Below are 12,331 nucleotides of genomic sequence, written 5' to 3'. Positions count from 1 at the left end.
ATTGAACGAGGTGGATTTTTATGACAATCAATATTTTCTTGAATTTATGTAGCATCTTTAACACAGCAAAATGTCCCATTTCTCTTTTTAAAGCAACAATAACAACCTTCAGGACAATGATTACATGCTGCATTCAATCACTCTAACAACGACACACAGGATTAATTTGAGTTTATTTACCATTAACACGTTAATTACATTCTTTTGTTTCTAATTACAATGTGAGACAAGACAATCTAGCAAGCTGCAAAGTTAAAGCGATAGCCTGATCCCCTTGCAGGACCCAAAAATAAATTAATAAAGCAGGTCAGGTATTCATAGAATCCTAAACTGATCAGGAGCGAGGGAGACTGTTGGAGCTCGTGGCACAGATTTTCCTGAAGTCAGCACTGCTCTGAAGCTATTTAAAAATGCCCGGTGGCACCTGATTCCAGTCACCCCCAATTTCTGCTGGCTTGGAACAAAGGTGTGGGGAGCGAAGAGAACTCGTAGTTCATGGCCCCTGGGAAGAGTTCTGAACTATTGTCTGGATTGAGGAAAATTCGGAAAAATAAGTTCAAATTATTTTACTCATGCCCCTTCTATGCCCCCTGCACACTAATTTAATGACAATTCATGCCACCCCCCCCCCCCCCCCCCCAACCTACCCCCATGGCTACATATGGCCCTCATGCCAGGACATGGCCATTCCATTCCCATTCACCCAGTATGTACTGAACACAGAATAAGTGAGATATATAGGGTGGGATTTGACACGCAAAAAAGAGTGCTGTTTTGGGCACATATAACGGGGTCCTTCTCACCACTGCAGCCCACTATCGAACGGAGTCTGCCATTTTTCCTGACCTCGGTTGAAAGCGCTCCGCCATGGCCACACTTAATAACAATCTTTATTAGCGTCACAAGTAGGCTTATATTAACACTACAATGAAGTTACTGTGAAAATCCCCTAGTCGCCACACTCCAGCGCCTGTTCGGGTACACATGGGAGAATTCAGAATGTCCAATTCTTTGGGGACTTGTGGGAGGAAACCGGAGCACCCAGAGGAGACCCATGCAGACATAGGGAGAACGTGCAAATTCCGCACAGACAGTAACCCAAGCCGGGAATCAAAACCATGTCCCTGATGCTGTAAAGCAACAGTTCTAACCAATGTGCTATCGTTACCTCACTTCCTGCACTGCCAAGCTCAGCATTTTTAAATGCCATCCCGATCTCTTGACCCCCCCCCCCCTCTCAGACACCCCACTGTGCCCCCTCATCCCACCCCTTAAAGGCAGGGCACCCCCCAGTCCTGATTCCTGGCACGGGCAACCTGGCACCTGGGCACCTTGGCACTGCCAGCCTGGCACCCTGACAGTGCCCCTACCAGCTGGGCAGTGTCAAGGTGCCCAGGTGCCAGTGAGAGTGCCTGGGTACCAACAATGGCCTTAATTGGTGGTAGGGGCAGGAAAGCCGTCCACAGGCCTTCCACCATGGACCTAATTGGGGCAACAAGATTCCACCCTATATTCCAGCTGGGACCCATATTGTATAAATTGAGCATAACTTCCAAGCCTCTGCTAATGCAGCTTTTTAACAATCTCTCAACTTGTCCTGCCATCTTCCGAGACTTGTGTAAGTACACCCCTTTCAAAATGGGAGAGTTTAGTTTATCGGACCTCACTTTTTCCTTCCCGAAATTAATCACTTCACAATTAAATTGCAACTGCCATGTGTCTTCACATTTCACCAGCCTGCCCTCCTGAATTCTGTGGGTGGAATCCTCCAGCCCTCCCATGGTTGCTGGCGAAATCCTGCCAAAGCCTTTGGCAATTTATATTACTTATCCATGCCACTGTTGAGGAACTCACGGATACTTCCAGGACTGGAATATCCTACCAGCAGGAAGTTTTACATCTTCTGCAAACTTTGAAATTATGCCAAGTCTGGCCAAATCCAGGGGTGCGCTTCAGAAGCCTCATCGCTCCCAACCTGGTTTCGGGTCGAGACCTTCGGGTCTCGTGAGAGGCCTCTTGCAAGATTCGTGACGCTTGAATTTGTGACGCTTGAGGAGACTGAATGATCGGACCAGCCTTCCAAAATGTTTATTAGATGGCACGCATGTCGTCTTGCACTCACCGGGCCATCTACAAGTGCACTCCATCAACAGGAAGATGTTCCACTCACTGAACATCCAGCTCTTGTGTGATCAGTGCCTTAGATCTGACCCGTGGCCAGTTTTGTGCCCATGCAGCCAATACCCCTTCAATTCAACTTTGGGAACAAGTTCATCTTGTGGTACTCCATCAAGTGCCTTTTGAAAGTCCTCATATCCAACATCAACCATGCACACTCATCAACCTCCTTGTGACTTCATCAAATAACTCAATCAATTTAAATGGACACTATTTACCTTCAACAAATCTCTGCTGGTTTTCATATGTTAACGCATATTTTTCCAAGTACTGTTCATGTCTGTCTCAAAGATTTTCTTCACTGTTGACATTGGTCTAACCGAGCTGTCATTTCTTCATTGATCCTTCTTCCTCCTCAAAATTATTTATCCAAGACCTTTTTGAAATATATTGCAGCGGAAAAGGACCACTGATGGTTAGATTGATTAGACCTATACGCCAATTTGCCTTTCACAAAGCGTTGCACAGCAAGATAATCAAACAAAAATAGGCTACCAGGACAAAGAATAGGAGGTGTGACTAAAATCTTGGTCAAAGAAGTAGCTCAAACACTTGGTGCAAATTAATTTTCTGATCCCACCTCTTCTGTTGCCTGACAGATATAGTTCTGTTGTTTACCTCTGAAGTTCACCTCTGTTGGGGACGATGCTAGAACTAATGACACAAAGCCCTAAGTCAGGTGTCCCAAGCAGATCCAGCGATGAGTTTTGTCAACCAAGGGGACACCAAACAAACCCTTGGCACAGGTCTTCAAAAGGCATGTACCGCACCTGCATTTATCACTTGGGTGCCTTTCCACATGCTCTTAGTAAAATAAAGTGTTCTGTTGCATTGTAACAGATATCATTGGAAACAAGTTAAAGGTTCATGGCCCACACCAATGTCACTGCTATATAAAAACCATTGTGACATTTAATCGTCAAGAGCTTGTTATGTTCTGTGTTGTGGCTGTGGTAAAGATGCACACAAAACATCTAGTTCTTTAACTAGTAAGATAGTTTATTAATAAAATGATCACGTGGAAAGACAACAAATGAACTACAATACAAATGGTAATGAATAAGTGAATTCGCCTGGAACTATCTCTAATGAGACAGTCCTCCAGTACGACTTACTACCAACTGCTGATCTGTGGAGTCACATGGTGGATCACCGTCCCCACCTGCTGGTCGGAGGTTGTACATCCAACTATATACATTGCTATGCAAATGCAGATCACCACAGAGCTGAGACAAATATACCCACATCTGTCTACGATGACACATTGGCCATGTGGTGTTGCTTTAGGTCCAGTGCCTTCCCTCTTGACTGTGTTTTGCTTCATGCAGTATTGTATGGAATATTTTTATCTTCAAGTCCAAGTGCAATGAAAATAAATGAGAAAGAACATTAGCCAGGTGATGAGTGCATGGAAAACAAATATGATTGCTTCATCTGTTTGGAGTGGAGAAAAGATGAATCCTTTTAAATAAATCAGGAGGTTTGAAGGCTAAAGACACAGGACTTGTGGCATGTTTTCTGGCGTGGAGATGGCTTGCCATTGGCGGCCAATGGGATCCTTCAATCCCACTGGTGTCTACGGTCTATGGCTTTTCGCGTGACTTGCCTGGTGCAATGGAACCCGCTTGGTGGGGAGGCAGGGTGAGATTGGGAGGACGGATGACGGGCGGTAGCGGTCGCCATTAGCAAGACAGGAGGGTCCCACCAGCGGGAAGGACCAGAATATCCCACCCATGCAGTTCAGGTTAACTTTTGGCAAGAGGATAACACCAGCGATATTGTGTCAACCATCTGTCATACACCTCACCCGGTTCCCCTTCCAATTGGTTTTAATGTAAAGGACAACTGGGAAATAATATATCAGGTGACTGATCTAATATTGACAATTTGAACTTTTTGCCTGAAGGTAAGATGTCCCTCCATTTAACTTGACATGACAAAAATTAGAATCAGAATCTGTTCCGTTTTAAATATTAATTTCCTCTCATGGGATACATATTCTGACTTAATAAGGAGCTGAATTATGTACCCTTCTCCTGCACCCCAGGCTTGATAATGATTTAAAGTAACCTCATTATTTGAATCTTTTCAATAATGTATTACCATGTTTTTACTTGGATCTTTCTCTCTATATCCTGCAGAAAAAAACCTTTTGCATTTTTTCTGTCAATACAAGAAATATTTTACTGAACATCCTATGATTACTAATTAATTGCAAAAATGATCAGTGCCAACGCATGGTGATGAATGTTGGAAGGCAATGCCAATATGGAGGATGCACAGTCAATTACTTTTATTGAAAGGTTTTCATGAGGAAAACAGTAATATTAAATATTTTCAATATTCCTTGGGAAGCAGATGAGAAAAGTACAATTTATCTCGATTAGATAACCCCCTCGAAACTTCAGGCAACCTTTTTCTGGAAGATTAGTTACAGATTGTGCTTCTGTAAGACGTCTATGGTTCAAATTGATCATTTTAATAATTTCATTCTCCTCGTACTCTCACTATCTGTGTTCTAGCAGCTTCCCTGGTTTGCTCCATTTTACCTTTCTCTTCTGTTCATTTCCTGATTGCCATTGTCTTCCTTGCTCACTCAAATTCCAGGGACTACTTCAATCTGTGCCTTTTCCTTCTCTCTGGAGATGTTATCATCTCGAAGGGAATTAGTTGCGTGTTTGAAAGCAAGGAATATAAAAAAAGGTACATGGCAAACACCTGGCTTAAGTTGGATAAGAATACACGTGTCTCCAGTTGACGAGCGACCACTGGCATGGATGCAAATGCCAATGGACTCCTTCTGTGCTGTAATTTTGACGATTCCACATTTGGAGTGAAAAGAATGAGAGAGAATGCAGGTGTGCCTTCGGGGACAGCATTGAGCATGAAGGAGTGATTCAAAAAATGTGTGCTTGTTAATTACTGGCAGTTTCTTTATCTTAAAAAGATGATCTAGTCATAAAGATGATGCCTCAAAGAAAGCGTGTGGGCTGTTTCTATGGTAGCATCTCTTGAGGTAAAAGCAATGGAGAGCTGTGTGGAGGGGGGAGAAAGATAATTGCAGTCTGAGAGTGAAAGAGAAAAGAAGTGAGAAGGAGCTAAAAGAGATGAGCAGCTGTGAGCTGGAGAAGCACACTGTTGTACAATTGACGGAAATTATGAAAATAAGTTCAGAACTTTGTTTGCCGCTGAGCCCTTCGTATAGCAAAATGTGGCTCTGTTTGTTTTTAAACGGACACTACATCAGAAAGTCATTGAGCAAACTTAACTGAAAGTTAATTAAGCAATGGCAAAATATTGGCATTGTGGTCAAACATGTCAACAAAAGAAACGATGCTTTATGAGGGTGGCACTCTGCATTTATTTTGACGTTGGACCAATTGAAATGTTGCAGAAAATCTTCAAGTTTATATGAACAGAAGAAATGGGAGTGGGCACAGACCACTTGGTCCTTCAGCTATGCTTTGCCATTCAGCTAAGATCGGGGCAGCACAGTGGCACAGTGGTTAGCACTGCTGCCTCACAGCGCCAAGGATCCGGGTTTGATTCCAACCTTGGGTGACTGTGTGGAGTTTGCATGTTCTCTCCGTGACTGCGTGGGGTCCTCGGAGTGCTTTGGTTTTCTCCCACAGTCCAAAGATGTGAATGTTAGGTGGATTGGCCCAGCTAAATTGCGTCTTTGTGTCCAAAGGTTGGGTGAGGGTTAAGGATTTGTGGGGGAGTGGGCCTAGAGAGGATGCTGTTTCAGAGGATCGGCGCAGATTCAATGGGTTGAATAGCCTCCTGCAATGTAGGGATTCTGTGATTTACCTCCACTCCACCTTCCTACACCATTCCAATGTGGCTTCATTCCCTCATTATCCAAGAAGAACCTTTCTATTCCTGACCTAAAAATATTTAACAACTAGGCACCTTCTTTACTTATTCATGTGCCATGGATTAGCAATGGATTGAAAAACTCGATCCATGATTGGCTTGCATTTCTCTCGACTGACTTGATTTTTAAAAGCAGTAACCCTATAAATCCTGGCAGAGCTGCAGCATTGCATCCTGATTGTGATAGCGGAACAGAAAGATCATAAATAATATAGAGTAAAAGTCAATACGAGACAATAAGTTACCACATTGTGCCACTAAATTATTCAGCTTTGCTGTGTTCTTGAACTTGTAGTTCCATGATTTATGTGAACATTACTGTCAGTTTGGTAACATTGTTCACATTTTGATGGACTCTCCTCATTAAGATCAGTTCAAATTGTACCTCCAAAATAACCTCAGTCCATTTATCCAAACAAAAATCCTTTGTTTTTGGTTCCTTATAATTAATTCAAAGTACCATGTAAGAATATTATACACATCAGTGTCATTATTATGACAGTAAAACAGATTAAGATCTACGTGACACAACAGAGCCATAAAATATGTGATGGCCTTTTTTATTCTTTAGAACGTGGGCAATGTTGCCCATCTCTAATCAGCGTTGAATGAGTGGTTTCATAGGCTATTTCACAGGTAAGAGTTAACCACATTGCTGAGGATCTGGAATCAATGTCGGCCAGACCAGATAACAAAGAACCAATGTCCTCCGAGCATTAGCCTGGGCCTCTCGCAAATTAGTTCAGTGACACTACCACGTCACCACAATCTTCTCCCAGTAATGGAGGCATGTTGTTTCAATGGCTGTTAATGTTGGACAACTGTATTTTTAAATACACACTGCTCTAGGTAATTCAAGGTTAATTTTTGCACTAAAAATTTCGAATGATCCAGTCCTTTGAAATAAGCAATGCTCATAATGAAGCCAAGTGGGAATATGATGCAAGATATTTGAATTTCCAGATGATTTAGAACATAGAACATAGAACAGTACAGCACAGAACAGGCCCTTCGGCCCTCAATGTTGTGCCGAGCCATGATCACCCTACTCAAACCCACGTATCCACCCTATACCCGTAACCCAACAACCGCCCCCTTAACCTTACTTTTTAGGACACTACGGGCAATTTAGCATGGCCAATCCACCTAACCCGCACATCTTTGGACTGTGGGAGGAAACCGGAGCACCCGGAGGAAACTCACGCACACACAGGGAGGACGTGCAGACTCCACACAGACAGTGACCCAGCCAGGAATCGAACCTGGGACCCTGGAGCTGTGAAGCATTTATGCTAACCACCATGCTACCCTGCTGCCCCAAAATCTAGATTTGAATTATACAACTTTGAATTCAGGGGTGTATTCAATGTGCTTAACTGTGTGTTATTAAAGCATCCTGTCATTTTATTTTTACTTAGGAAAGAGCAATTTTTATATTATAACTCCCGCATGACCAGTTGCAATTTTACTTCACTTTTACTGGGAATATGTGTAAATCTTGGTTCCATATTGGAATTTTGGTCAGGCTGTTTTGTCCAAGCTATCATGATTTAAGTAGCCCCTTGAAAGAAATTTAGGATAGGAAATTTAGGAATAATTTTACAAGATCTGCACTGGATCCTGCTAGAATGCAGAGTAGAAATGTGTGTGGATAGACAAACTGGGATTACCCACAGTTAGCATTTGTGGTTAGGGATTGCATACATTTTAATCTCGTTACCGACCCCCACCGCCATATGATTCACACAACCCCCCCCCGTCATGTCGGGCGAGGTTTACAGCAGGCTTGGGAAAACGGGAATCAGTCGAGTGGAGTCCTGTGGGGCACAAAGGTAAATTTAGCTCCGGGGAGCAGAGAGGGAGGGACATGACTAGGCAGTGTCCTGGCACTGCCTTCTGGCACAGGTTAGCATTACCGGGCAACCTGACTGTGCCAACATGGGAGTGCCAACCTATGCTAGGGGGCAGTGCCACAGACGGACCCTCTGGGGAGTCCCATTGGGGCACAGTTCGCATTATGTTTGTTGCGTCGGAAGAGCCCCAATACTGATGCGTGTGAGCGGAGAGGATTTTGTTTTTTCAAAGGGCCCAAAATCTTGACCCCAAAACTCAGCTGTGCAGCTGGCGAGCGACATGCCTGACACTCTGAAAAAATAAGGGAAAATTCCACCCTTGGACTAATTTGGATCAAGCTGTACCATTTCTAGATTTTAGTGACAGATCTTGTGAAGATGTTTCAGATATTGACCTTGAATCTTTTATGAACCAATTATAGACACTGCAATTGGGAGACATCAGAGTTATTCAAGATGGATGAAGAGCCAATGCCCTTCTTATCCTCAATTACTTTGTCACTACTAAAAGTGGTTTAATGTTTTCAGATCATATGAATATAGCATGGATATTAACTTGGAGCTTTTAGACATTTAGTGATTACTCCCTTATATTTAACTCCTTTAATTAGGTAGATGATCTGAAAGCCAAACTGGCTGCACAGGAAATTGAGCTGAAACAGAAAAATGAAGATGCTGACAAGCTGATTCAAGTGGTTGGAGTTGAAACAGAGAAAGTTAGCAAAGAAAAAGCTATTGCAGATGGGGAAGAACAGAAGGTGGCTCTCATTGCTGAAGAAGTTACCCGCACACAGAGAGACTGTGAGGAGGATTTAGCAAAAGCCGAACCTGCCCTGACTGCTGCTCAGGAGGCCCTCAACACTCTGAATAAGGTAAGAGTTTGAATTAAATCCAAAAGAAAAATAACAGCTTGCAATCATTTTGGCATCTTGAATGTAGAAAAAGGTTCCAAGCATGTTACACAACTGCAAGGCTGGAGAGTTTTTGTTATGAAGAGAGAGGGGGTAGAAGCGGGGTGGTTTGCCTTGGAGCAGAGGGGGCTGAGTGGAGACATGATTGAGATGTATAAAATTATGAGGGGCATAGACAGGAAGAAACTTTTCCCTTGGGGGAGGGATCAATACCAGGGGGCATAAATTTAAGGTAAGGAGCAGGAGGTTTGGAGGGGATGTGAGGAAAAGCTTCTTCACCCATAGGGCGGTGGGAGTCTGGAACTCTCTGCCTGACAGGGTGGTGGAGGCAGACATCCTCATAACATTTCAGAAGTATTTAGATGTGCACTTGCGATGCCAAGACGTGCTGTGGGCCAAGTGCTGGAAAATGGGATTAGAATACTTAGGTGGTTGTTTTTTGCCAGCGCAGACATAATGGGCCGAAGTGCTTTCCTGTGCCGTTGACCTCTCTGGCTCTATTAGGAAAGCCATAAAGACAGATGATTGGCATGTTGAACAGATGATATTGCCAATTATTAACAAGTGACAAGGTGACCATGGGAGCATCATTATTGAGCCCAATCAAAATTCCTGTCTTGCTTGCAACCAGCTGAAAAGCCCCCATTATTATTCAGGCTATTCGCCCAGATTCCTGGCCAACAGCATACAAACAGATTTTCTGATCATTCATTCTTTTTGGGGACTTTGCTATGTGCAAATTGACCAACCTGTGAGTTCATGTAATTGTGTTTTAAAAAGTAGCCCATTTGTTAAACAGCACTTCTTGAGACCTTAAGACCACCATCAGGTGCTATATTATACAAGCTCTTTATTTCTTGCTATTGGATACAGGCTAACATTTTATGCCACCTTCTTTTTGAGTACAATGTTGATGGAGAGACATGCTTATCGTTTTGTCTCTTTGAGCTGAAGCACAAAGGTTACCCTTTCGTCTTCCTCACAATATGCATAGTAAGTGGTAACTCGGGCTGGATTCGCCGACCCCCCGCCGGGTCGGAGAATCGCTGGGGGAGGGGCCGGCATGAATCCCGCCCCCGCCGTCTCTCGAAGACTCCGGCACCAGAGATTCGGCGGGGGCAGGAATCGCGGCGTGCCTGTCGCCCCCCCCCCCCCCCCCCCCCCCCCCCCCGCCGATTCTCCGGCCCGCGATGGGCCGAAGTCCCGCTGCTGTCATGGCGGGAATCAAAACACCTCCCTTACCGGCGGGACTGGTGGCGCGGGCGGGCTCTGTGGTCCTGGGGAGGGGGGGTGGGGCGTGGGGCGATCTGGACCCTGGGGGTGCCGCCACGGTAGCCTGGTCCACGATCGGGGCCCACCGATTGGCGGGCGGGCCTGTGCCGTGGGGGCACTCTTTTCCTTCCGCGATGGCCATAGCCTTCACGATGGCAGACGTGGAAGTGACTCCCTCCCCTGCGCATGCGCGGTGTCAGCAATCGCTGACGCTCTGGCGCATTCGCGGACTTCCGCCGGCCAGCGATGTCCCTTCGGTTCCAGCTGGCGTGGCGCCAAATGCCTTTCCCGCTGGCCGGCGGGGGCACCAGCCACTCCGGCGTGGGCTTAGCCCCTCAAGGGTAGGGCTTGGCCCCTAAAGGTGCGGAGAAATCCACGGCGGCCCGACGCCGGAGTGGTTCACGCCACTCCATCCCGCCGGGACCCCCTGCCCCGCCGGGTAGGGGAAAATCCCGGCCCTTATACTTGGCCAGGAGTCTCCGATCTCTCCCGCGGCTGGGATTCTCCAGTCCTGCTGCAGTGAATGGAGTTTTGTCTGAGCGCAAAATTCTCCGTCCTCGCTGGCAGTCGTGGCGGGACGAACAAGACCCGGAGAATTCCTCCTCGTGTGTAACTTTCCAGCATCAACATCGGCAATGCCAGGAAGCAGTAGCTGCCCCAATTGCTCATCAATTAAGGGAACATTACAATATCCTTCCAATTTATCGTATTTTAATTACTCTAGAAGTAGGATATAAATCATCTTAAAGTGAGAGAAATAATGTAACCGTGAATTGTGTGTTTTTGGTCGCTGATGTGCTGGAAATTTGATTTATCTTAATGCATTTAAGAAGATAAGATGTAGCCTTTTGCCTTGGCAGGGCTGGCCTTATTAAAGTCAACAACTTGTTTGGTTGTTTCTTGAGCTGATGTTAAATCACTTGAATTTGATTTACAACCCTGAGCGATTCATTGACAGTTCATGCTAAGGGAAGAAGAACGGGCGGTTTCATCTTAAATGGCTGCGGGAAAAGATTTTTGGGGTTTATAAACTATGTAGAATGTGCATTATCACGGGCATAACCAGTCTCAGAAGATATTGAAATCACTGACAAGTCTCGAGCAGCCACTGGCTCCAGGGCTGTCAGCATCGTGAAGTTTTACCAGGTCTATTGTGATGTTGAGCCTAAGTGGCAAGCTGTGAAGAAAGCCACTACAGGGTTTGCTGCAGCTCAGGACATACACTGTCTTGTAAGCCTCCTTTTAAATGAAGGCGATTGACTAAAGCCTCCAAGTGAATCATTTTATAGGACAATGAAAGTATGAAAAATCGAAGTTAAGGTGGAGCATGAGCTTGTCAACTTTTTCAGTGATATTATAGACTATGAAATAAACTATTTGTTACTGTAAGACATGTTTGATCTGAAGCACAATGGAACATTTTGGGCAGCATGGTAGCATGGTGGTTAGCATAAATGCTTCACAGCTCCAGGGTCCCAGGTTCGATTCCCGGCTGGGTCACTGTCTGTGCGGAGTCTGCACGTCCTCCCCGTGTGTGCGTGAGTTTCCTCCGGGTGCTCCGGTTTCCTCCCACAGTCCAAAGATGTGCGGGTTAGGTGGATTGGCCATGCTAAATTGCCCGTAGTGTCCTAAAAAGTAAGGTTAAGGGGGCGGTTGTTGGGTTACGGGTATAGGGTGGATACGTGGGTTTGAGTAGGGTGATCATGGCTCGGCACAACATCGAGGGCCGAAGGGCCTGTTCTGTGCTGTACTGTTCTATGTTCTATGTTCTATTGCAGAATTGCAGTGAACAGAAACAGTGATTTGGAAAAAAGGACACATTTAATTCAGGGACTTTCCCTGCTAGCTGCTCCTTAGAAAAGACGATCCGATGGACAGAAATCGATTTTGTTATTCATTGACATGATGTTCTGACAGAAATCTCTTTTTTAAAATTAACAATAACTTTTAAACCCAAATATCACACAACTGATTTGGTGGTTTACTTTGTACTTCCCTACTCCGCCCCCATTTTTATGTTTGGTCCCTACATTTCATGTGAAGTGGGTTTACGTAATTGGAAAATATTCCGAAGCGTTAAACTAGGTCAGTTATACAGGAGCTGTCACAAATTTGCTGATCGTTTGTTTTTTTTGATTCCCATAATCATGTTAGAATCATCTGCCGTAGGACGCTGTGGGGACTCAACTACTTCACAGCTAACTAGCCTTTAGAGATTTATGTTACTACCAGGGGGTTTCA

The 12,331-nt window shown here is 44.9% G+C and overlaps 1 protein-coding gene across 1 annotated transcript in view; it reads left to right on the top strand.

Moving 5' to 3' along the window:
* LOC119953293 (dynein heavy chain 9, axonemal-like) overlaps nt 1–12,331 on the top strand; it is a 686,444-nt gene that overhangs the window by 408,477 nt on the left and 265,636 nt on the right. Inside the window, exon 49 of the mRNA XM_038777408.1 lies at nt 8,519–8,779. Within this exon, the coding sequence (XP_038633336.1) occupies nt 8,519–8,779 (261 nt within the window). The remainder of the gene's footprint in view (nt 1–8,518; nt 8,780–12,331) is intronic.

The sequence above is a fragment of the Scyliorhinus canicula genome, chromosome 18 (genome assembly GCF_902713615.1).
Source record: "Scyliorhinus canicula chromosome 18, sScyCan1.1, whole genome shotgun sequence".
In the NCBI taxonomy this organism is placed as follows: domain Eukaryota; kingdom Metazoa; phylum Chordata; class Chondrichthyes; order Carcharhiniformes; family Scyliorhinidae; genus Scyliorhinus; species Scyliorhinus canicula.
The sequence above is the reverse complement of the archived record's forward strand: the minus strand, read 5'-3'. Positions and strand labels throughout refer to the sequence as shown.